Source organism: Saimiri boliviensis, chromosome 16 (assembly GCF_048565385.1).
Source record: "Saimiri boliviensis isolate mSaiBol1 chromosome 16, mSaiBol1.pri, whole genome shotgun sequence".
Classification (NCBI taxonomy): Eukaryota; Metazoa; Chordata; class Mammalia; order Primates; family Cebidae; genus Saimiri; species Saimiri boliviensis.
In genome coordinates, this window is record NC_133464.1 from 14103782 (window position 1) to 14128894 (window position 25113).

The 25113-nt window shown below is 45.1% G+C and overlaps 1 protein-coding gene and 1 non-coding gene across 3 annotated transcripts in view; both read right to left on the reverse strand.

The window, feature by feature from the left end:
• CLYBL (citramalyl-CoA lyase) overlaps positions 1–24859 on the reverse strand; it is a 290952-nt gene extending 266093 nt beyond the window's left edge. For both annotated transcript variants that reach the window (XM_003928221.4, XM_074387482.1), the window contains exon 1: positions 24762–24859. In XM_003928221.4, coding sequence (XP_003928270.1) covers positions 24762–24823 — 62 coding nt within the window. In that variant the 5' untranslated portion in view covers positions 24824–24859. The remainder of the gene's footprint in view (positions 1–24761) is intronic.
• Positions 4123–4225, reverse strand: LOC120365796 (U6 spliceosomal RNA). The gene has a single exon (XR_005580645.1). It is a non-coding gene; the product is annotated as a U6 spliceosomal RNA (small nuclear RNA).
• Positions 24860–25113: the final 254 nt, after the last annotated feature.

A 25113-nucleotide genomic window follows, 5' to 3' on the forward strand; every position in this document is an offset into this window, starting at 1 on the left:
ATCTCACTTTCCTCATCTGAAAAACAGGCAAAAGAATAAGTCCTAATGATAATATTAATGTATATAAAGTACAGTGCTTGGCATATAGAAACAGCTCAGGAGACTGCAGTCTTCCCCAAGAATAAGAACAGGATTTAAGCGAGGGCAGAGCTGGGGTTAAGATCAACAGTACAGGGCAGATGGGAACAAGAGGGCTCAGCTGGAATGGGAGGTCACAGGGGAAAGGTGAAAGAACAAAAAGAAGAAAGAAAAAAGAGAGGCCCAAAATATGTCTTTATACCAGGTAAGATTTCATCAAACGCTTTTCTTATTCAGAACTACTTTAGTCAAAACTTGTGAAATAGGCAAAGTTCATCCTTGTCAGCACTCCCCTGCCCCCAACTTCGCCACTTTTAGCACTTCTCTGAACCCTCTGGTGCCTGTGTTATAAATAGTCATGTTTTTCAGGGACTGTACTGACCCGCAGCCCTGCTAAAGAGCCTTCTTCAACTCCAGGAACACCACTTCTCACAAATATATTAATATTTGCATAATGAGTGACTCCAGAATAAACAGAAAAGTGGATTTTTTTTTTTTAAAGAAATGGATTTGAAAGAGGCATCTGACAATTTACCAGGATGGTATTGCTCTGGAAAAAGCATTGCTTAAGGGGGTTACATGACAGTTAAACAAGAAATGCTCCAAGCTGCTTCTGAAACAAGATGGGGCTTTGTATCCAGTAGCATAGGTGCTTCTGCTAGATGAGAACAATCCACTTCCGGGTTAGACTCCCATCCTCCCAGGGGTACAAGGCTACCTAAGCAGAGAAGCCACATCCAACCAACTCTGGGTACTTTCCAGAGCCGGTGGGGTAGGGGTGAGCAGAGCCTCTTCGACAATACAATGGGAGAAGGCCCAGTACTTGGTGACTAAACAGGTCCATTAGCAGAAGTCGTCTTCAAACCAGCAAATACCTTCTCCAAGAAGAGGTGCTAGAACACTTTGAGATCCTCACAAGAGGATAAGCATAACATCTCCTTGGTAAAGGAAGAAGTTTTAACAAGTGGGCTTTAAAAAGGAACCCTGAGCAACAGGAGCCCAGGGCCCAGAGGGTGCAGTGGTTTCACCCAGCCAACACAGATCTCCTGGGCTGGGGCCCAATCTCCTCTGTGTCTACTTTAAAGAAATGGACTTTGAGATGAAGGACAGAAATATTAAAGGCCCACCCTTCTCTCTAAGGGAGTCCTTTTGAGCTGCCCATGAGAATCAGAAGAAATGCTTCCTAGCGGCTCGAGACAGAGACAAGCAGTGAAATCCACAGTACAGAGAAGGGGCTGCAGATGGAACCAGCGTCTCTGGATATTGTAGGATCCAGGAGCAGGAGGATGCCCTGCGCCCCCCCCCCCCACCCCGCCCCCATTCAGGGAGATCGCCGGCCAGATGGGGAGGGGATGAGGGCCAACCAGGGGCAATCAGGTAACATGTCTAACACCTGGAGGAGGTGGAGGGCAGATAGATGGGGACTTGGAGTACTGAGATTTCAACAGACACACTTGTACGTGTCAGGAGGCAACGTCTACAGAATGGTTTCTTGAATTCTTACCTAATCTTCTGGTTTTCTTCATGGTTTCAGATAAAGAACCACTCTTAGGGCTGTGAACAGAAATAATGAAGCTGCGATAGCCCAATGTTAGGGCCATTTGTCATTCCAACAGGCCAAGAACCTGGACGCTGTCCCCACACTGGGGAACCCTCCAAAGCATAAACCAAATGGGAACTGGAAACACTTCCTCATTCCCCCAACCCCAGGGCTCTCTCTGCCTGTCACATATGCCTGCCCCAGCCTGGAGTTCAGAGTCCGAGGAGCAAGGTGGCAGGAACCAGGCGGCAGTCGCTGTTTCAAGGTGAAAAACCGCCACATTAGCTGTGACACTTACTATAGTCAACTTTTTTCCAACTAACACAAATATTTACAATTTTATTCTTACACTTGTAGCACAGGCCCCTCTCCTCCTCTCCCATCCACAAAGGTAGAAACAGAAAATAACAATATCACAATAACGAGGAGGAAATAACTGGCCATTGTACCTGCCTTTTATAGACAGATGTTTCTTGGGATTTGCCCACAACACTTAAAGGCCCATTTGTAATTCTGATAACCTAAGACTTTAAACTCTATTACACACTCATTGCTGTCTAGAGCCTCGGGCTCTGGTTTACAAGCCTGTTCTGCCTTCCTGCAGGCTCGCTATGCTTATAAATGACACCTTCCAGTGTCTTAAAGTATGAAAGGCAGCTAGTCCTGAATTCTCAGGCTGCTAATGGTTTCACATAAAATGAGCTCCTATGATTTTATTACCACCCTGGTGCAACTTCACAGGTGAGGAGCCACCAGGGAAAGGATGAGGCCACGTCTTTCACTCCTGGCCTTCTGACTCTTCCAAGCACAAGCAACTTTTCCGCTCAATATTGCAAATGACTGCTCCAACTCCCAAGGCTGCTGATTAATCCAAACAGGGTCCACAATGTCACTTAAAGAAACCGAGAATAAGTCATCAAGTCATCTCTCTGGAGAGAGGGGTGATGTGAATTCACTTCCTAAATTCACAGCAGTAAAGCTGATTAAGCAACTGATCCTTTCTATTTTTACTCAAATATATACAGTTAACAGGTATCGGTTCACTTTGCTTGTTGGAAAATAACTAGTGGAAAATATTAAATTTCACATTCTAATCAGATATGCCAGACACCAGTTTTGTATACAGGCTCACAACACAAAGATGATTGTACTTGGAGAAGTGATCATGTTAGCTACAGGAGTAAAAATGTTCCGATGGGTTTTGTAAACTTCACGTTCTAGTACCTCTGCATTTATGTGATGTTTTAATAACACACAACATGCCAAATACAGCACCAGTGGGCTGCTTTTGAAAGAAAACAACTCCCAAAAGCCTTTAAAACAGAGTTGATTACCAGAAAATACATGAAATTCACATGTGCAGGTATATCTAACTTCGACCATTTTCTTCACTTTGATGGTGACTTATGGCAGGCTAAATACGTGAATGCAGTTCTGAAATTATTTAGCAACATTATTTCCCCTGGGGAGAAAAACAATCTAAAGCCATGTAAACTAATTTTTCCATTTACAAAAGAGGTTGACTAATAAATGCTTAGTGGGGGAAACCTTAGTTTTTATTATCTTTTAAAAACAGAAAAAGCGGCCGGGCGCGGTGGCTCAAGCCTGTAATCCCAGCACTTTGGGAGGCCGAGGCGGGTGGATCACGAGGTCAAGAGATCGAGACCATCCTGGTCAACATGGTGAAACCCCGTCTCTACTAAAAATACAAAAAATTAGCTGGGCATGGTGGCGCGTGCCTGTAATCCCAGCTACTCAGGAGGCTGAGGCAGGAGAATTGCCTGAACCCAGGAGGTGGAGGTTGCGGTGAGCCGAGATCGCGCCATTGCACTCCAGCCTGGGTAACAAGAGCAAAACTCCGTCTCAAAAAAAAAAAAAAACAAAAAAACAAAAAAACAAAAAAAACCCAGAAAAAACAAATTAACTTTTTTTTTCTTTTTTTTTATTGCATTAGGTTTTGGGGTACATGTGAAGAACGTGCAAGATTGTTGCATAGGTACACACATGACAGTGTGGTTTGCTGCCTTCCTCCCCATCACCTATATCTAGCATTTCTCCCCATGCTATCTCTCCCCAACTCCCCACCCCCCGCTGTCCCTCCCCTGTTTCCCCCGGACAGACCCCAGTGAGTGATGCTCCCTTCCCTGTGTCCATGTGTTCTCACTGTTCAACACCCGCCTATGAGTGAGAACATGTGGTGTTTGATTTTCTGTTCTTGTGTCAGTTTGCTGAGAATGACGGTTTCCAGGTTAATCCATGTCCCTACAAAGGACATAAACTCATCATTTTTGTTGGCTGCATAATATTCCATGGTGTATATGTGCCACATTTTCCATGTCCAGTCTATCATCGATGGGCATTTGGGTTGGTTCCAGGTCTTTGCTATTGTAAACTGTGCTGCAATGAACATTCGTGTGCATGTATCCTTATAGTAGAACGATTTATAATCCTTTGGATATATACCCGGTAATGGGATTGCTGGGTCAAATAGAATTTCCATTTCTAAATATATGGAACGCTTCATGAATTTGCATGTCATTCTTGTGCAGGGGCCATGCTAATCTTGTATCATTCCAATTTTAGTATATATGATGCTGAAGCGAGCACAGCAAATTAACTTTTAAATGCCAACTGTGAAAAAAAGTTGAATGTGGCAGACTCTGGTTTTAAAACTAAAAAAAATTTCAAATTCAAATAAAACAAAATGCCACATAAATGGCTTACATAAAAAAGCCTTCAAAACCCAACAAAACTGAACTTAAAACTCACACACACAAAATTTTCCTTTTTAAGACCAAAGATCTTTCAAGACCATTTGTCATAGGCTTAGAAGTGGTGAAAGCCAAACCAGCTGCCAAAAATTATTTACTTTGTAGCACAAACAACTAAGGATATAACACCCACTAACTGACCTGCCAAGAAAATGCAAGGTTAATTTATTCTGCATGCTTTTAATTTTACTTTCTGTTAAAACAATACTCATCATCATAGTCAACCCTTTAAGTATTTATCTTAATGAAAAATAGAAACAAGAAAGGAACACAGAAAAAAGGAGACAGTGGCAAGAAACAAACAAATCCAGATGTCTGAGTCAGGAATTAAAGATTATCCCATTAATTAAATCTATGGTAAAGTATATCATGAATACTTTTTTCCTCTCAAAAGTGTAGGATTAAAAAATGAAATTATCTACAATATTTACTACATTTTTGGCATACTTGTATGCACTTTTTTTAGATTCAAAAGCATCAGCCCAAACACAAAACCAGTGTGAATTCCAAGGTCAGAAAGCTCTGGGTAGAGCTGGTGCTAGATGAGTCATAAGTGCAGACAGTCCTGCAAATGTAGCCACCACTGGAGCCAGCTTATTAGTCCCGAAATATAGAAATTCTTTGTAACTGAAGCTCTGGAATGTCATCTGTCTTAAATTACATCCACCAGGGATTACATTCTGATGACCAATACGGGTAGATTACTGGAATGGTAATTGACATTTAAACTGTTTGAAGTTTCTCATTAAGGTCTCTTAACAAATTAACTGCAGATGTAGGAAGCGAAGTATATAGTACACAGAGAAGTGAAGTCACCTGAAAGCTCCAAATAACTGACACTATTTAAATGTACATTATAAGTACATTAATGTGAGGATGAACTGGCTGCATAAGCTGCAGAGTTCCACCACGTTTTGTCTATTCCAATTAGATTTCACAGCGGACTGTGAATGTAATTTAAGTAAAAGAGAAAGCCAAGGGGTTCAAATGACATGGGACTACCTCTTAGACCAGGTTACAGAGTGAAAGGCTAACTTGATGGAGGTCAAAAGAGATTAAACATCTCCACTGGCTCCTTGTTGCCAAAGGTATGTAAATCTGAAGTTGGTCCCAGGCTGGCCTGGAAATCCCTTTATAGTCTGGCCCCAACCAACCCCCACTCTCAACGTCATGCCCAGCTCCTGGGAATCCCACACTCCATAATTACCTGCTCCTAACTCCTCTGCTGGGCCTTGTGCATGCAGTTCCCTCTGCTATGAACACTCTTCCCTCTGCCATCCTTTAAACTCTGCCCAAAGGGCAGCTTCCCTGGGAATGGTCCAGGTGCCCTCCAAAAGCCACCCTGCCTCTGTATTCCCACAGCATACTGCACTGATTCCTGCTTCAGCACTGGCCACGGCATCTTCATTTCAGTCAACACTTACTCAGGATCTACCACAGGCCAAGGTACTGCACTGGCTACTTGAAGACTAAGACACCATAGCGGGGGAATTATTCCGCCAAGGCCTCCTCCACGCAGCCAGCCACCTCACACCGCACATTTTTTTTTTTTTTTTTTTGAGACGGAGTTTCGCTCTTGTTACCCAGGCTGGAGTGCAATGGCGCGATCTCGGCTCAACACAACCTCCGCCTCCTGGGTTCAGGCAATTCTCCTGCCTCAGCCTCCTGAGTAGCTGGGATTACAGGCACGTGCCACCACGCCCAGCTAGTTTTTTGTATTTTTAGTAGAGACGGGGTTTCACCATGTTGACCGGGATGGTCTCGATCTCTTGACCTCGTGATCCACCCGCCTCGGCCTCCCAAAGTGCTGGGATTACAGGCTTGAGCCACCGCGCCCGGCTACACCGCACATTTAAATAGTGTCAGTTATTTGGAGCTTTCAGGTGACTTCACTTCTCTGTGTACTAAATATTTCACTTCCTACATCTGCAGTTAATTTAAGAGACCTTAATAAGAAACTTCAACAGTTTGAAATATGGCAAAGCAGGCCATATTTCACGTGAGATGCGCCAAAGCACCTTCTGGAACCTGCCACAGCAAAGATCCTCAGGAAATGTTCTTCCCTTCTCTCTTCTTAGGAGCTGCCTCGGTCATGCTCGGAGCCTGGGACTCAAGAGTCTGGGAGGCATGACTCCCATTCTTGTCAGAAGAATGTATAAAGGAATGGGAGTGACTGAATAATGCCCAAAGATGTGCCATAGGTGCCTCTGAATACCACTGATATGTTTTGGAATTCTTTGATAAAAAGTTGTTCTAGGAAATATTTTTCCATTTACCTACATAATACGATCAGTAAGTTCTGCATGAAATGGCTTGTTCTTACTAAAACCCAAATTTAAAAAATTTTTAAAAGAGGAAAAATCACATAAAGTAGTAAACCATATGGCTGTGAAGATTAAGTTTCTTATCCTTCACTAACTAAACCCCCAAAATATTAACATTTTTACAAATTCTCCCAAAACCAGTAATTAATAAAATGCACCTGTGTCAACAGTCCCGTTTCCACCTTTGTAAGTCACTTCCTTGGCCGATCCCTAGGCTCCTCAATTAGCACATTAAATGTTTGCAGAGCCTGAACGCTGCTAATCCCTGCTGGTCACAGGCTAGTTGCTAATGCTTAGTGGTTCCCACAGAAAACAATATGTGGGGCCATGAGAGGTCTCAGAGCCAGGCCAGTTAGCAGTTTCCCAGAAGGGACAGGAGTGAGTAAACACGGTGCCTGGTCCTCAAGGAGCTTACAGCCCACTGAGCATCAAATGAACAGCAGAACTCCCAAGTGGGGGACTCAGACCAAAATAGTCTCCGAGTTGATGGACAAGCTCCAATGGAGAAGGCATGGGAGCAGAGGAGCTCTTCCACACGCTGGCCATAAGAAGGCAACAGAAGTGAGCCTCTGGGCCATGCTTTCCATCATGGCTTATTTCAGTAATAACCTGGAGTGTATGGCGTGAAGGTGGGGGAAGGATGAGGCTTGGGGGAAAACCAGAAACAGAAAATTTCAGGATAAAAGTGAATGTTATGTTGGATCCTGAAAAGACGCTTCCACTAAGCTGGAAGACCATGACTTTCTTAAAATATGACTTCTAGATGCTGGTCCTGAGTTGAGGAAGTGTTATGTGTTCAATAGGTGAGAAGCTCTGAAATAAACAGAATGTAGCTAGGACAGGGACACTGGCTAGCGAGGACCTTTAGACCACCTGGACTTAGACTGGCCAAGCTCTCCCAGGGATACCTCGGTGCTGGGGTAAAGCCACCTTCAGACACTGAGGTTTACCCTCTGCCCACAACTCAAATGCATAAACCAACAATGTAAACCAGTTGTAGAGAAGATGCTCCGTTTATCCTTTCGAAAACTCTTTCACAAAAGAGAGAATATTTAGGAATCTAAAAACAGCCTTGGCCTCTGTTCAAAAATTCAAGCCAAGAAAGAACCTTCAGATTTGATATCTTAAATTAGCAGGAATGTTTAGACAAATCTATAATCTAGGAAAACATACACACACCCACACTCATGCATAAAAACTTTGCCTTTCCACCCTCTCATGTCAAATGGATAATTACTGATGGATTCTGTTTACTGTGACCATATGATGATGCATTCATTCAAGAATCATTTAATCACTGCCTACTGTGTCAGGCACTGTGCTGGGCACGGGCATAAAGAGTGAATGTGGAGTTTCCAGCCCAGTGTGGGAGACCAAACATAACAGGGAGAGGCACACATTCCTGGCTCGTGACAAGTGCGTTAAATGCCATGAAGAACGGGAAGCTATGAGGGAGGGAAAAGGTGGGGAAGGCAGAACACACTTCAGGAGGTCACCCCCGCTCCAAAGACTCAGGCTTTAGGTATCTATCTGATGATGTTTTTTACATCCACTGTGTCATAGCGTTCTTATGAACCACGTACATGCCATACCTAGCATTCAATGCATCATCCCATCATTTACTTCTAAATGGACCTTGGATCTGACTCCCTGAGCCTCAAGGCCCACAGTCTTTGGATCTAAGGAGGGAAGTGTTAAAAAATAAATAAGTAAATAATAAAGAAAAGCCCATGGGTGTTTGCCTTCCCCACTTGAGGGAACAGGAGAAGGCCAACGATGCGTGGTGAGCGGACTATGTGAGGACAATGGAAGGCAGTGAGATGAAAAAGGCAGGAGGGGGAAGATCATACACTCCTCAGAATCCAAGGGAGGGTCAGGGTTTATTATAAATGCAATGGGAAGGATGTGAAGCAGAGAAGCTGGCAGCACGTAACTTGAGAGGCAATGAGGGAACTCAGCCCATTAGATGATTATTGCAAGAGTTCAAACCTGAATCTAAAACAGTGGGTGAGTATGCAGAATAACGTCCCCCAAAGATGTCCACGTCCTTTTACCCACTATCTACTGATATGTTAGGTTACATGGCAAAGTGGAATGAAGGTTGCTGATCAGCTGACCCTGAGTTGGGGAGATTAGCCCGGGTTATCCACATGGGGCCAACGTAATTACAAAGGTCCTTCTAAGTTGGAGAGGGTGGCAGAAGCAACAGAACCCGAGAGATGACAGCAATGAGAGGAAGAATTCAACCCACTGGGGCTGGCTTTGAAGACGGATGAGGAGCCAGGAGTCAAAGAATGTGGGCAGCCTCTAGAAGCTGGAAAAGGCGAGGAAACAAATCCCCCAGAACTGCCAGAAAGGAGGCTCTCCATTCCTGTAAACACTGTCGCTTCAGCCCACAAAGACCCATATCAGACTTCGAACTTGCCGAAGCTTAAGTTAACAAGTCTGTGTTAACTTAACCAGGGGTGTCCACTCTTCTGGCTTCCCTGGTCCACACTGGAAGGTGTGTCTCAGGCCACACACAAAATACACTAACAACAGCTGATAAGCTAAAGAAAAAAAAAAAAATCACCAAAAAAAATCTCATAATGTTTTAAGAAAGTTTACAGATTTGTGTTGGGTCGTATTCAAAGCCGTCCCGGGTCATGTGTGGCCCACAGGCCCACGTGTGGACAAGCTTAATTTAAACCATGATGTCTGTGATAATCTGTTATAACAGCAATAGGAAACTAACACAATGAAAAAAAGAGTTGGCACCTGAAGGGGAAAATCAACAGGCCTGGCAACAGATGGGCTGTGGGTGGGAGAGGAGAGGAGGGGCTGCATCAAAGATAACTGGGAGTTTTGCGCCTCCATCACCTTCACACAGGGAAGGCTGGCAAAAGTCAGCAGAGAGGTTAGGGCTCTCAGGGAAGAGACAGATGGCTGGCTGAGGTGTCTAGGGAAGGAAGGCTTCCAGGAGGAAGTGGCACTGATGATCCAGAATGTGGGCATGGTGAGTGGCACATGTGGCCACAGGTAAGGGCCCTGGAGGGAACTGGAAAGATGGTGGTCAGGTGAGGAGGTGCATGCATGCCATGCTAAGGGGCCTGGACTTTATGCGGCAGGTAACTGGTTATCATCAGGAAATTTATGCTGTCCAAGGGGGTGGGCACCATGATCAGAGTGCAGTGCTAGGATGCTTAAGGTCAGTGAGAAGCGTGTTTACGTGTTAAGGGGTGGGGAGAAGAGGTTTAGGGTAAGGATTCTCCCAGTCCTGTGGTGCAGGCATGTAACCAGATTACCCGGAAAACCTCTGATGTTCTTTCTGCAGGACAAGTAGACACTGATGATTCAAACCCACAGCTTGGACCTTTGTCCAGAAGACATGGGGGTGGCAGAGACACTCCAAGCCTCTCCTATACCCATATTCTCTTCCTGGTAGAGGACAAATTCTCTTGACTGGCTGGCTCCCTTGCAGTTAAGGCATCTGCAGAAGGCATTTCTTTTTCTTTCTTTCTTTTTTTTTTTTTTTTTTTTTTTGAGATGGAGTCTCACTCTGTCACCCAGGTTGGAGGGCAACGGCGTGATCTCAGCAAACTCCACCTCCTGGGTTCAAGAGATTCTCTTGACTTGGCCTCCTAAGTGTATTTTGTATTTTTAGTAGAGATGGGGTTTCACCATGTTGGTCAGGCTGGTCTCAAACTCCTGACCTCATGATCTGCCCACCTCGGCCTCCCAAAGTGCGGGGATTACAGGCATGAGCTCCCGTGCCCAGCAAAGGCATTTCTTGAAATGTGCAGCACTTGGGAAGGGCTACACATCTGACATGAGCACTGCCTGTTTTCTTGGGCTTACTGGTCATCCCTGAGTAGGCTGCTGGCTGATGAGCCCTAGAATAGGCAGACCCTTCCAGAGCACTGTGGTCCAGGCTCCGAGCATTCGCAAGCCAGCTTGAGGGCACCAGGTGGACAGGAAACCCAAAACTGGAGCAGGAAAAAAGTGAAAGAGGTGAGATGTAGGCAAAAATCAGGTACCCACTTCTGAGTCAAAGTCTTGCAGATCAGACTAAAATTTAGGACATCTACCTTCTCTTACAGTTTAGTTCTTTTAGGATCTGCATCTCAGTACACCTGAATTATTTTAGAATCCTAATCCCTTGGCGCTGTGCTGTGTCTGTCATAAGCCACTGTAACAAAGTGCCTGATAGCACTCCCTGCTTCAGGGAGAGACACGATGAAGGCGCCGCCCCTTCTGAGCACCTAAAGGGAGAGGATCAACAACACACGACCAAACAAATCTCCCTTACTGGCAGGAGAAGGCGGTAACACCAACTGATACAGACTGTCCCCATAAGTTTGGGGGAGGCAGAGCTTTTATCTTCAATCTCTGGTCAAACTGAGCTCAAATGGACCAAAATAACTTAGAGCTCAAAAAGGTGTATATTTCTGAATTCCCCAAGCTCTTCTTACTGGAGGGCAATAATTCCTTTCTAGACTTTGGAATGTCAACTGGCAGGAAGAAACTAGTCCATCCTCCTTTTGATGGGTAAGAAAAATAAGGCACAATTTAGACAAGAGCCTTGAACAAGGTCAAGGGCTAACTGCAGGGTCAGCATTGAACTTGAAACCCAGAGGATCTATCCAGGACCTTCATGCTTATAGCAGAGAGTTATTAACTTGATTTTGAAATTATTTTTGACAATTGAAAGAAAAAGCTAAATAGCACCTGAGGATATCAAACCAATTCTGATTTTTAGGAGCTACAGTAAAAGTTTCTACCTTAATATGAATTACAAATATTTTCCTAAAGGTAGAAACCACCTGTCTTAGTCTATTTATGCTGTTATTTTTAAAAGTACCACAGACTGGGTAATTTATCATCAACAGAAACTTATTTCCCACAGTTCTGGAGGCTGAGGAATCCAAGATTAAGGTGCCAGCCTTAGTATCTACGGAGGGCTGCTCTCTGCTTCCAACATGGTGCCAGGTGGCTGTGTCCCCACATGGCAGAGGGCAGAAGGCCAAGACTGGAAAACTCTCTCTGAAGCCTCTTTTCAGTGGTAGTAACCCATTCATAAGGCACAGCCCTCTTGACTTAACAGCTTTCTACAAGGCCACACTTAATACCACCACAATACAGATTCAGTTTCAACATGAATTTTGGAGGGGATACCACATTCAAACCCTAGTATTACCCAGGAGTGATCTGTGATTGGCTACTATAATTCAAGTAAATCCACTTTGGGCTTAAACTGAAACATCACATTTCTGTGCTCCATACAGAACATGCACTAACAATAGCCAAAAGGTGGCAATGACCCAAATGTCCATCAACAGATGAATGGATAAATAAAATACAGAATATACACACAATAGATTATTATTCAGCCTTAAAGAATGAAAATCAGATACCTGCTATAACCCAGATGCACCTTGGAAGATATTATGCTGAGTAAAATAAGCCAAACACAAAAGGACAAATATGTGATGCTATGTATATGAGGTACCTAGAGTAGTCAAATTCACAGTGAAAGAAATGAGAATGATGGTTACCAGGGGCTGGGTGGGGAAAGGGAACAGGAAGTTAGTGCTTAATGGCCATAGGGTTTCAGTTTGGGAAGATGAAAAAGTTCTGAAGATGGATGGCGGTGACGGCTGTACAACAATGTGAATGTACTTAATGCCACTAAACAGTATACTTAAAAATGGTTAAAATGGGCCAGGTGTGGTGGCTTATGCCTATAATCCCAGCACTTTGGGAAGCCAAGGCAGGCGGATCACCTGAGGTCAGGAGTTCGAGACCAGGCTGCCCAACACGGTGAAACCCCGTCTCTACTAAAAATACAAAAATTAGGCCGGGCATGGTGGCTCACGCCTGTAATCTCAGCACTTTGGGAGGCCGAGGTGGGCGGATCACGAGGTCAAGAGATCAAGACCATACTGGCCATGATGAAACCCCGTCTCTACTAAAAATACAAAAATTAGCCGGGTGTGGTGGCACACACCTGTAGTCCCAGCTACTCGGGAGGCTGAGGCGGAAGAATCGCTTGAACCCAGGAGGCGGAGGTTGCAGTGAGCCCAGATTGTGCCACTGCACTCCAGCCTGGTGACAGAGCAAGACTCTGTCTCAAAAAAAAAAAAAAAAAAAAAAAAAAAAAAAATTAGCTGGGCGTGGTGGCGTGCGCCTGTAATCCCAGCTACTTGGGAGGTTGAGGCAGGAGAATTGCTTGAACTCTGGAAGCGAAGGTTGCAGTGAGCCGAGATCACACCACTGCACTCCATCCTGGGCGAGAGAGCAAGATGGTCTCAAAAAAATGAAAACAAAACAAAACAAAAAGGTTAAAATGGTAATTCTGTTATAAATTATGTATAATTTACCACAACAAAGACAAAAATGCACTAAATCTTTAGAAACACTCAAAATATTTCATTTTCTAAATCTGTTCTTTTTTCATTCTGCAAATTTACATCAGGCACTGACAAGGATTGTTTTAGGTTCTGGGTATATAACAGCGATGAATAAACCAAGTCCCTGCTCTGACGAGTATCTGGGGGCTGGGGTGGGGCAGGCAATAAACAAATAAGCATGTATATGTCTGGTGGAAACAGGGTAATGGAAAAAATGAAAACAGCAGCCAGAGGACAGGGGTAGTGCAGAGGCTGGGTGGAGGGGTGGAGGCTATGTTGTACAGGGTGGTCAAGGAAGACCTCTCTGATCCGTGACGTTTGAGCTGAGACACAAAGGGACAGAGTGCTCCAGGCTGACGACACAGCCCAGAAGAGGCCGGTGAGGCTGCAACAGGGCAGGGAGAGAGGAGGTCATAAGGAGGGCTGGAACACAGAGCTACTTCTTCAGTTTCTCATAAACTTTTAAAAGGACAGTTTATAGGTCAGTATAGAAATATTTCCTCTACCATCCATGTGTCTTTCATTTGCCTTAAAAATGAACAGAGAAAAAAACAAGTCTTACATCTTCTGAAAGAGGCGTTTGTAAGGGCAGCCCGCAGACTGCAGAGACTGCATGCATCTCCCATTGCTAGTGCGCCCTCCAGTGCCTCGCTATGAAAACAGCATTTGGCATGATGTTTTCTGTTTGCTTTTTTTCATTTCCTAAACTTTTGTTTTTGGCCACAAAATGATGCGGGCATATCTTCCTTCTCACAAAGAATACTGTGAGATTAAATAAGACAAGTCAAGTGTATGCTTTCAAACAAGCCTGCACTACTTCGAAAGTGGTACAAAGTATATGTATGCAATGATGTTTTTAATGACCATATAAACTTTAAAAAGGTCCATAGAGAGGCCCTTATTAAATTTTTTTCAAGTGTCAATTTTTAGCAACGTAGAACTGTGAGTTAAACAGTGAACAGAGTTTTCCACTAAACTAAGACCCTCATTTTACTGGGGGTGCAAACAGGACAGTGAAGTAGCAAGTATTGTCTTTTACACTTTTCAATATTTGGGGTTCTGAATATTAATACTGAAGTGTCCTGCAAATACAGATATCAGGGTCATCCTTCCTTCTCATTTAGACACAGTGAGGAGAAACAGTTAAGACAGACTTGCCCACGCCAAGTATCCTATTAAAACAGAATCCTTACTTTCTAAGGAAACTTTCATTCCTTTATTATTATATTAACACTATTATTTTTTAGATGGAGTCTCACTCTGTCACCCAGGCTGGAGTGCAGTGGTGTGATCTTGGCTCACTGCAACCTCCGCCTCCTGGGTTCAAGCAATTCTCCTGCCTCAGCCTTCTGAGTAGTCGGGACTACAGGTATGCACCAGCACAGCTGGCTAATTTTTGTATTTTTAGTACAGACAGGGTTTCACCATGCTGGCCAGGCTGGTCTCGAACTCCTGACCTCAAGTGATCCTCCCACCTCAGCCTCCCAAGTGCTGGAAAGTACAGGTATGAGCCACCATGCCTGGCCCATTCCTTTATTATTAAATACAGCACCTCTGCCCATCTCAAAGACCTAACTAAGAGAAAGAGGTTAACATGTGGTATAGTTCAGAAGAGGTAAACCTTCACAGCCATTTACAGAAACACCCACGTGCGGGGCCAGTGTGACAGCCAAGGCTGCTGAGGGAAGAGCTGCTGTGGTAGCCAACAGGCCTTTTTAGATCTGGTGCTGCCGGTTAGGTGACTTGCATGGCAGTCTGTGCCTGCTTCAGTGTGCATGGTGCTCCTAATGCAAGGAGATGGGACAGACGAGTCTCCAAAAGGCACACACCACTCAGGTATATATTGCCACATCCTTGTGTAGGGTGATTTGACAGCATCAAAAGGCTTCAAATGAGTGTATTCAGCAAGTTCACATATGGAAATTTACCTCCAAATACTTAAGTAAGGATATCCACAGAGATTTGGGGATAGGAACATTTATCTCTGCATTTCCCAAGGAAACCTGGAAACAGACTAAATGAACAACTGTGGTTATATACATACAAATATGTATGTGCTACAGTCATGTGGAACAATAGTAAACATCATCACCGCTCCTAGATTAACATCCGTAAATGTAAACAAAACATACAATCAGCTGGGTGTGGTCACACATGGCTTCAGATGCAGTTACTAGAGAGACTGAGGAAGAAGGGCCACTGGTGCCCAGGAAGTCAAGCCTGCAGTGAGCTATGATTTAACACCTGCAAATAGTCACCACATTCCAGTCTGGGCAACATAGCCACACCCAGCCTTAAAAAATAATAATCAAAGCAGCTAAATTAACAACTCTTCTAACCCTGGTTTATGATGGGGAGGATGGGGTGAGAAAGGAAGGAAGGAGGGAATGAATCTCGAGTCTTCATCACTCAAGTGAGTTATGTAATTGATAAGCTATAACACATTCAAGTAGCAACATGAAATAAATTAAACCTGTTTGAATTACAGTGGATTTAAATTCATATCCAAGGGACCTATATGAAAACACAAATGTTATTTCCTTGATATCTTCTTTATTGCCTAACGAAATTCCAAACCTGACAGTATCGTGAGCAATGTGTAACAACAGAACACAGCTCCAGCTGCAGTCAGGGTAGTAAAAAAATGTTTTTATAATTAACAACTTTTTAGATCTTAAATTAATTAAACCTGCCAATAGCCCTGCCCCAAGGAGCCCAGCTGTCTTCTCCCAGCCTTCTTAGAAACCTGCATTCCTAAAATTTCAGCCACCAGCACTATGGGCTTCCTCACAGGGAGTCACGCATAAAACGGCAACTCCTACAGAGTGGCCACCACAACATTTAGTTAGGAAACTGTGTGACCAAAGGCTGGTTTCAGAAAATACACCAGTCAGACCTGGGCTATTCCAAAGCTATCACTGGAGACTGCTGGTGCTGAGCGGTGTCAGCTGCCCTGAGGGCACTCCCTACGGATATGGGTCATGTCTTGGGACAGGTGCATCCACCGCCTTGTCTACGTCCTCACCTTTGAAGCTTCAGGTGTGCCTCCTGAGAACACTCCACCTGTAGATATCCTGGTTATTAGCAACTGACTACCATGAAGTATTTCTAGATGAATCAAGTCCTCCTGCCACTCAAACATTCTGCAGAATACGGGCACTAAGGAGAGTTCCTTGCAAGGACAGAGTCTTCACAGAGGCCACAGATACTCAGTCCAGTTGGGTCAAGCCTGTGGCATGAAACTGTCCTCAACTTCCCTCTGGATCCACGGGACAGAGAGAGGGAGGGAGGGATCTCTGCAGTCAAGAGTTGATCTTCAATTCAGGCCCCAGCCTCCCCCTGACTCCTCGGCCTCTCCCACAGAAAGCATGTGGGTGACCCTGTATCCTCTAAGCTAGTATGTACACGATGGCTGTGGTCCACGGTAAAACTCTACCAGAGGATAACAGTACGGAGAAGCACAAGCCCCACACAGCTGCAACAGAGCCAGAGGCCAAGGTGAGGCCGTTCAGCAGGCATGGTGCAGCTGAGTGTTGGCAGAGCCCTCCCTCGCAGCTGCACCTGCCCTGGCAGGCCCATGCACATGGTGCCTCCCAATTCGGACCCAGCCACACGCCAGTTCTTGTTCACCAGCTTGGCTGCTGCCCACTGGTTTTTGCTCAGGGAAATCTGATTTCCCACCAATTCCACTGTCCAGACCAGGTATGTTCCCTATCCCCAGGCTACGCCTGGTCTGCACACTGTGCATACACCTGCCTTCCTGGTGTTGCCTGCTCCCACACGATCTCCTCCTTTCTTTTCTCTCCAGCGCCACTCTGAGCAGTGGCCTTTCTCCATTAAAGCATTCTGTATACTCTCTCTCCATTCTAGAATGGAGGCCATTCCAGAAGACTCTTGCTCTAGTTCTGGAGTCTGTGGCCTACCATCTTGGACCACTGGTCTTTTCATTCTTTCTCTCAGCTTCTGTCCATTACTTTCCTTCTGGGCTCTGTAACCTGCCCTGCACTCATCCCCTCCAGCTCCACCCTCCTTCCTGTTCCTAATCAGAACCCCTCTTCATCCACAGCCCTTTACTTCTCCACCTCTATGGTGAACAGCCATCCTCATCTGCTGGGACCTAAGGGGTGCCTAGGAACATAGGACATTCCATGCTAAAACCAGGACAGCCCCAGGCAATCGACAGGGTTGGCCCCTCTACCTCCCGGGACCATTTAAAGTGACTTTCTGCCTCAACAATCCAAAATATCATTTTTGTTTACACATTCCCACCAGCCATTTGAGCAACTAAAGTCAACTTCTAATGATGCCAATAAACATTTTTAAATGTCTACCACTTCACATTGGCCTTTTAATACCAGTTCAAGTAGCAAAGAACACACATTCATCCTTACTGAGTGAGTTCTTTTCAATGTGACCATTTTTTCATCTCTAAGTGCTTACCCTGCCTCCTTTTCAGTGAGGTTTCTCCCGTTTCTCATTCGCTGCTTCCTTTCTTCTCTGCCTCTCTCTCCCCATCGCTTCTTCTCCCGCCTCTGTCCTCCCTTTGGGTCCCTTCCCTCCCCTTTTCCCTTAGTGGCCTCACAGCAGTACAGAGGGACAGCACCTCAGGAGGCTTCAAAGATGAAGCCAACCCTACAAAAGGCCTATTGGGACCCTGACAGGCAGCCCCATCCAGGCCCCTCAGCCACTTTCCACGGCTCCGCTGCCTCGTCACACACTGTCCCCTTACTACTGACCCAGAGTCTCAGGTACTTAGCTTGTAGTTGTCATTTCTCTAAACTGTCTTCATCTGGTTTTTTTCTTTACCAGATTCCTCTCTACTATGGCACTGCAAAACGTGAAGCGCCTTCCCAGCACATTCCGTGGCTGCTACCACTGAACACATAGAGCCAGGGAGCCATTTTTCTTTTGGAGTCTTACTACTGATTACTTTAGAAAACATACCGTATATCAGAAGATCAACATAAGAAAACTTATCAGAATATCAACATGATAAATGAAAAGAGATTATAGTTATCAGAAATCTTGCAAAATTTGCTAGAGGGAATTAAAACAATCCTTACAGAAAATTTTTTTTAATTATTATTATTACTATTTTTAATAGAGCCTTGCTCTGTCACCCAGGCTGGAGTGCAGCGGTATGATCTCAGTTCACTGGAACCCCAAATCCCCAGGCTCAAGCAATCCTCCCACCTCAGCATCCCAAGTGGCTAGGATCACAGGCATGAGCCATCACAACCAGCTAATTTTTTTTTTTTTCTTTGAGACGGAGTTTCACTCTTGTTACCTCGGCTGGAGTGCAGTGGCGCGATCTCTGCTCACCGCAACTTCGGGCTCCTGGGTTCAAGCAATTCTCCTGCCTCAGCCTCCTGAGTAGCTGGGACTACAGGCACGCACCACCATGCCCAGCTAATTTTTGTATTTTAGTAGAGACGGGGTTTCACCATGTTGACCAGGATGGTCTGGATCTCTTGACCTCGTGATCCACCCGCCTCGGCCTCCCAAAGTGCTGGGATTACAAGCATGAGCCACCGCACCCGGCCTCACAACCAGCTAATTTTTTAAAAATTTTTTGTAGAGGCAGCATCTCACTATGTTGCCCAAGCTGGACTTGAACTGCTGGCTGCAAGTGATCCTCCCACCTCAGCCTCCCAAAGTGCTGGGATTACAGATGTAAGCTACCAAGCATGGCTGAAAAGTAATTACTAAGTACTTATACTTAAAAAGTAGTCCCCAGGGCCGGGCGCGGTGGCTCAAGCCTGTAATCCCAGCACTTTGGGAGGCCGAGCCGGGTGGATCACGAGGTCGAGAGATCAAGACCATCCTGGTCAACATGGTGAAACCCCGTCTCTACTAAAAATACAAAAAACTAGCTGGGCATGGTGGTGCGTGCCTGTAATCCCAGCTACTCAGGAGGCTGAGGCAGGAGAATTGCCTGAACCCAGGAGGCGGAGGTTGCGGTGAGCCGAGATCGCGCCATTGCACTCCAGCCTGGGTAACAAGAGCGAAACTCCGTCTCAAAAAAAAAAAAAAAAAAAAAAAAAAGTAGTCCCCAGATGAGTGCAGTGACTCACATCAGTAATCCCAGCACTTTGGGAGGCTGAGGTGGTGGTGGATTGCTTGAATCCAGGAGTTCGAGACCAGTCTGGGCAACATGGCAAAACCCCATCTCTACAAAACATACAAAAATTAGCCACACATGGTGGCTAATGCCTGTCGTCTCCACTACTTGGGAGGCTGAGGCAGGAGGACTGTTTGAGCCTGAATGTGGAGGATGCAGAGAGCCAAGATTGCATCATTGCACTCCAGCCTGGGTGACAGAGCAAGACCTTGTCTCAAAAAAAAAAAAAAAAAAAAACCTAGAAAGGTCTAAAATTAATTATCTAAATTTCCACCTTAAAAACCTAAAGGGCAAATTAAACCCAATGTAAGCTGAAGGCAGGAAATAATAAAGATGAGACAGAAATCAATGGAATAAAAAACAGAAAAAAAATAGAGAAAAATGCAATAAAACTCGATCCAGACTGATCAAAAAAATGAAAAACAGAAAAAAGAATTACAAACATCAGGGATGTAAGAGGATACATCACTACGTATGACACAAACAGCAAGGAGATGACAGACTAGAGACAGGGGTAAGGATTAATTTGCAAGGGGCTCCAGAGAATTTGGGGCATGATAGAAATTTGGAGGGAGGCCTAAAACTGGATTGTAGTGATAGGCTATAAACTTATTAGAAATTATTTAACCATACACTTACAAAGGGTAAATTGTGTGGTATATACCTTCATAGAGCTGTAAGAAAAATGATAAGGAATTAGCATGAACAACTCTAGGTATGTGAATTTGACAACTTCAATGAAATTGGCATAGTCCTTCAAGGATACAAACTACCAAAGCTTACTCAAGAAGAACCAGACAATCTGAATAGCAATATGTCTACTAAAGAAACTGAATTTGTAGTTTAACACTTTTTCCAGAAAGAAACTTGCAGGTGCAAACAATTACAGGCAAAATCTTACCAATTTTACACAAACAGTTCCAGGAAATATAAGTGGGAACTCTCTAACACATCCTGTGTGGTCATGCGGCCATCATCGTCCTAATACCAAACCCAGGCCAAGGCAGTATCAGAAAACTATAGGCTAATATTCCTTATGAACACACAAACAATTTTAATGAAATTTTAGCACATTCAATCCAAACAATACATCATGATCAGCGGAGTTTATTCCAGGAATGCAATGGTCAGCTTAACTTTTACAAAGTCAATCACTGTAATTCACCATATTAACACACTGAAGAAGAAAAGCCTTATGATCAATGCAACGGATGCTGAAAACAAATTATAAATTCAAATCCATTCTTGATCAAAATTCTATGCAGGCTGACTTCAGCAAAAACTACAGAAAAAGGACCTTTGAAAATCTCATATTCCAGAAAATCAATGACAATATTGGCAAAAATTGTCAGAACCAACTTTTTCAGAATTCTGGAAATTAAAGACTTGCAGCAATATAGGGATCATTTATTCAAGATAAATGGATGATGCTCTGTAAGAACAGCAATTTGGGGGTTTTAGTTTACCCTATCCTTCCTCCCCAGCTCTGTGGTAGACTTGAAAAACAACAGCCTCCATCACAGTGGAAACCAGCAGCATGGCTGCCACTAGAGGGGAAAAGCCCCATTTCTGGAAAATGTCACTATTTGACCTGTCTTGTGGCTCCTTGGAAGACCCTACTTGCACAGCTATCTTTATTTGACCTGACTCAGCTTGCAGAGTGGGAATAGTATTTTCTCAGAGGGCATTTGTCTAATCAGAAGTACTTATTTACCATCACAGCTACTTGACATGGAAGGTAACAGGGCGAACAACAGGCTAACCAAAATGCTTAAAAAGTAAAAATGAAGAACGGGATCTCCACTGTAGGGCTCTGAAAAGTTGTGACATGTTCCTGAGACTCTAGGAGGCCACGCACATGTGCAGGGCAGTATTCCTGCTAAGGAAAGACCTTAAGTGCTCATGTCTAGCTAACCTTCAGTCTCTGTAAGCAGGAAGTGGAAGCAAAGGCAGAGTAGCAAACTGGCTGAATGTTGAAGACACGTCCTGACACACACAGAGTCCCTCAGCAAATACTAGGAGACTCACTGGTTCCAGGAATTTAAATAAATCTTTATCTAATTGTTAGACTACTAAGCTAACCAAGCAGAGACTTCAATAGTTGCACATGACAAAAAATACAGTGCAGAATTAGTTTATTAAAGTCACTAAGCAAACAGCAACAACAAACAGCAACAATAAACCCTGGGAAAAGGGGAAATCTGATTTCCAGAGTTGCCCCATTATATTGCTTAAAATGTCCAGTTTTCAACAAAAACATACAAGACATACAAAGAAACAAGAAAGTATGATCCACATGCAAAGAAAAAAAGTAGTCTTTACAAACTGTACCTGCGGAGTCCAGATGTTGGACTTACTAGTTAAATCCGCTATTTAAAGTATGCTCAAAAAACTAAAGGAAACTATGTATAAAGAACTGAAGGAAGGCCGGGTGCGGTGGCTCACCCCTGTATAATCCTAGCATTTTGAGAGACCGAGGCGGGCAGATCACCTGAGGTCAGGAGTTTGAGACCAGCCTGACCAACACAGAGAAACGCCGTCTCTACGAAAAATACAAAATTAGCAGGGTGTGGTGGTACATGCCTGTAATCCCAGCTACTCGGGAGGCTGAGCCAGGAGAATTGCTTGAACCCAGAGGTTGCAGTGAGCCGAGGTTGAGCCATGGCATTCCAGCTTGGGCAACAACAGCAAAACTCAGTCTCAAAAAAAAAAGAACTGAAGGAGGCCAGGTGCAGTCGTTCATGCCTGGAATCCCACTACTTTAGAGGCCAATGCAAGAGGATCATTCGAACCCAGGAGTTCAAGACCAACCTGGGCAACACAGCAAGACTCTATCTCTTCAAAAACTTTAAAAATTACCTGGGCATGGTGGTATGTGCCTATAGTCCCAACTACTGGGGAGGAGGCCAAGGCAGGAGGATCACTTGAGCCCAGGAGCTGGAGGCTGCACTGAGCTACGATCGCACCACTGCACTCCAGCCTGAAGACTCTGTCTCTAAAAAAAGAAAGAAAGAAAGAAAGAAAGAAAGAAAGAAAGAAAGAAAGAAAGAACTTACGGAAAGTATGAGAATGATGTTTCTGTACTTAAGAGAATATCAATAAAGAGAAAGTATAGAAAAGGGCCGGGCATGGCAGCTCATGCCTGCATTCCCAACACTATGAGAGACAGAGGCGGGCAGATCGCTTGAGCCCAGTTAGAGACCAGCTTGGGCAGCATGGCTAAACCCCATCCCTACAATAAATATAAACAATTAGCCATGTGCGGTGGCACACACCTGTACTCTCAACTATGTGAGAGGCTGAGGTGGGAGGATAGCTTGAGCCCAGGAGGCAGAGGTTGTAGTGAGCCGAGACTGCACCACTGCACTCTGGTCTGGGTGACAGAGTGAGACTCAGTCTCCAAAAAGAAAAGTTCTGATTAAAATGAAAATGATTTGAGCTGGAAGAGGGAGGAATCAGCAAACCTAAAGACAAGTCAATTGACATTATCCAGCCTGAGAAACAGAAAGAAAACACAGCAGTCTCAAAGACCTGTGGTGTTCCATCAACTACACCAACATATACATAATGGGAGCCTCAGAAGGAGAAGAGAGGGTTAAGAGAACAGACTTCTTTGAGAAAACAATAGCCAAAAACTCCCCAAATTTGATGTATACACATCCAAGAAACTCAACAAACTTCCAAGGAGGATAAACTCAAACAGAACCACACATATCATGATAAAACCACCAAAAGACCAAGAAAAAGAAAATTTTGCAAGCCAAGAAAATGACTCATCACTTACATAGAACCCTGATACGATTAACATCTGAATTCTCATGAGAAAAATAGAGGCAAGAAGACAGTGAGATAATACACTTTAAAATGCTCAAAGGAAAAAAAAAAATTCCAATCAAGAATCCTATATTCCAGTGTGTAGACATGTTGAGAATGGAGCCAGTGTGCTAAGAGGGGAGAGGAGCACAGTGAGTTTACCCTGCGGCGCGCTGGCCTGAGGACTGGGTGTGCTCGCCAGACCTGCTACTGAACAGCCCACAGAGGCTGGCCCTCTCAAAAGGAGCCAGAAAAGGGCCCTTCTGGACCAGCCTGGGTGCACTGCCCGAGCTGCTCCTCTGGAGCCAGGGCCCTGTGTCAGGGGCAGTGGAGGAAATGGGAAAGTGGAATTTATAAGACTAGGTGGGTCCGCCCATAGGACATGGGTGACTGAAGAGGCACAGTACAATAAGATGTAAGAAGTTCTAGACCAGGCCGGGTGCGGTGGCTCATGCCTGTAATTCCAGCACTTCAGGAGGCTGAGCCTGGTGAATCACTTGAGGTCAGGAGTTTGAGACCGCCTGGCCAACATGGCGAAACCCTGCCTCTAATAAAAATACAAAAGTTAGCCAGCCGGGTGTGGTGGTGTACACATGTAATCCCAGCCACTCAGGAGGTTGAGGCATGAGAATCGCTTGAACCCGGGGAGCTGGAGGTTGCAGTGAGCAGAGATCGCACCACCGCACTCCAGTCTGGGTGACAAAGCGAGACTCGGTCTCAAAAAAATATAAATGAATGAATGAATGAACGAAGTGCCAGACCAGGAGCCACAGACCGTTTTTGAACCAAACTCTCTCATTACTGGTCATAGGGCTTTGAGAATCACTTAACCTTTCTGACCCTGTTTTTTCATCTTTATAAACATGACACCCAACTTCTTCACATGGTGGTGAAGGGAATCAAATGAAACCATGTATGTGCACGTACCTAGACGATGGGCAAGTGCTAGACCAGCAGTTCTCAAAGTGTAGTCCAAAGACACGTGGGGGGTCCCTAAGACCCTTCGAGAGGGTCTGCTTGGTCCTCCCTTTCCCAACTAGTATCTCCATCTGCGTGAGCCCAGATTTCTTTCAAACACCTCCTCCAAAACAGCTGATAGGAGACTCCAGTTGTTCTTTATTAAACCGAAGAAATTTTCAATAATATAAAAACCATGAGCCAATTTTCTCACTTTTAATAATTTCATTAAAGTGTTATTTGTATTAAAAATTATTGGGCTTGTTACTAAGTGAATATTTTTTAAATTTCTGGTTTAATTCCTCACACCGTAAAAAATCAATAAATATAAGCAAAGGCTTTGGGGGTCCCCAAATTATTTTTAGCCGTGTAAACAAAGTCCTGAGACCAAACCGTTTGGGAACAGCTATGTTAAATGAACCGCAGGTGTTTTTCACCAGGCGAGCCGCCTCTCAGAGAAAAAGACTGGGTGTTCACGTTTGCCATCTGTGGGAGGGAGGCAGTTTTGTTTCCTGGGGCCGAGTCCAAGTAACCCGACCGAAGGTGTGTACCCATTTTCCGGGTGCAATAAGGGCCCGCCCACAGGGAGGCGAGGGCGGCAGCGACCTTGGACCAGGTCGAGCCGGCGCTTGGGAGACGCATGGTGCTCCCGTCCGGCTGTGTTCCCGTGAGGGCGTGGGGAGGCCGCGTCCGGCCCGCAGGGCTGCAATGGGAGCCGACCCGCGGCGAGCTGGGCCGGGGCGGCGGGGAACAGGGACCTGCACTCACAGCCTCAGCAGCGCCGCCGCAGCCGCTCCGCGCGCCGCCCTCCGCAGCAGACGTAGCGCCATCTTCCCGACGCGCGCGCCCCGCCCCTTGCCCTTAGCCACGCCCACACCACTTTCCACGCCCCTACGGCCACACCCCCGTCCACGCTTTCTTCGCCCCGCCCCGCAAGCCACGCCCTCCTTCCGCCCAACACTTGCCCCGCCCCGCGGCGAGTCCGGAGGTCACCTGCCCGGCTCAGCCAAGGTTCAGGACCTTCGTCCCCGCTGTCAGGCGGGACAGAGCAGAGGATCTGAATGGATGACTTCTCTTCGAGCGGCCTCTCTGGTGACCAAAGCCAACCCTCTCCGAGCTT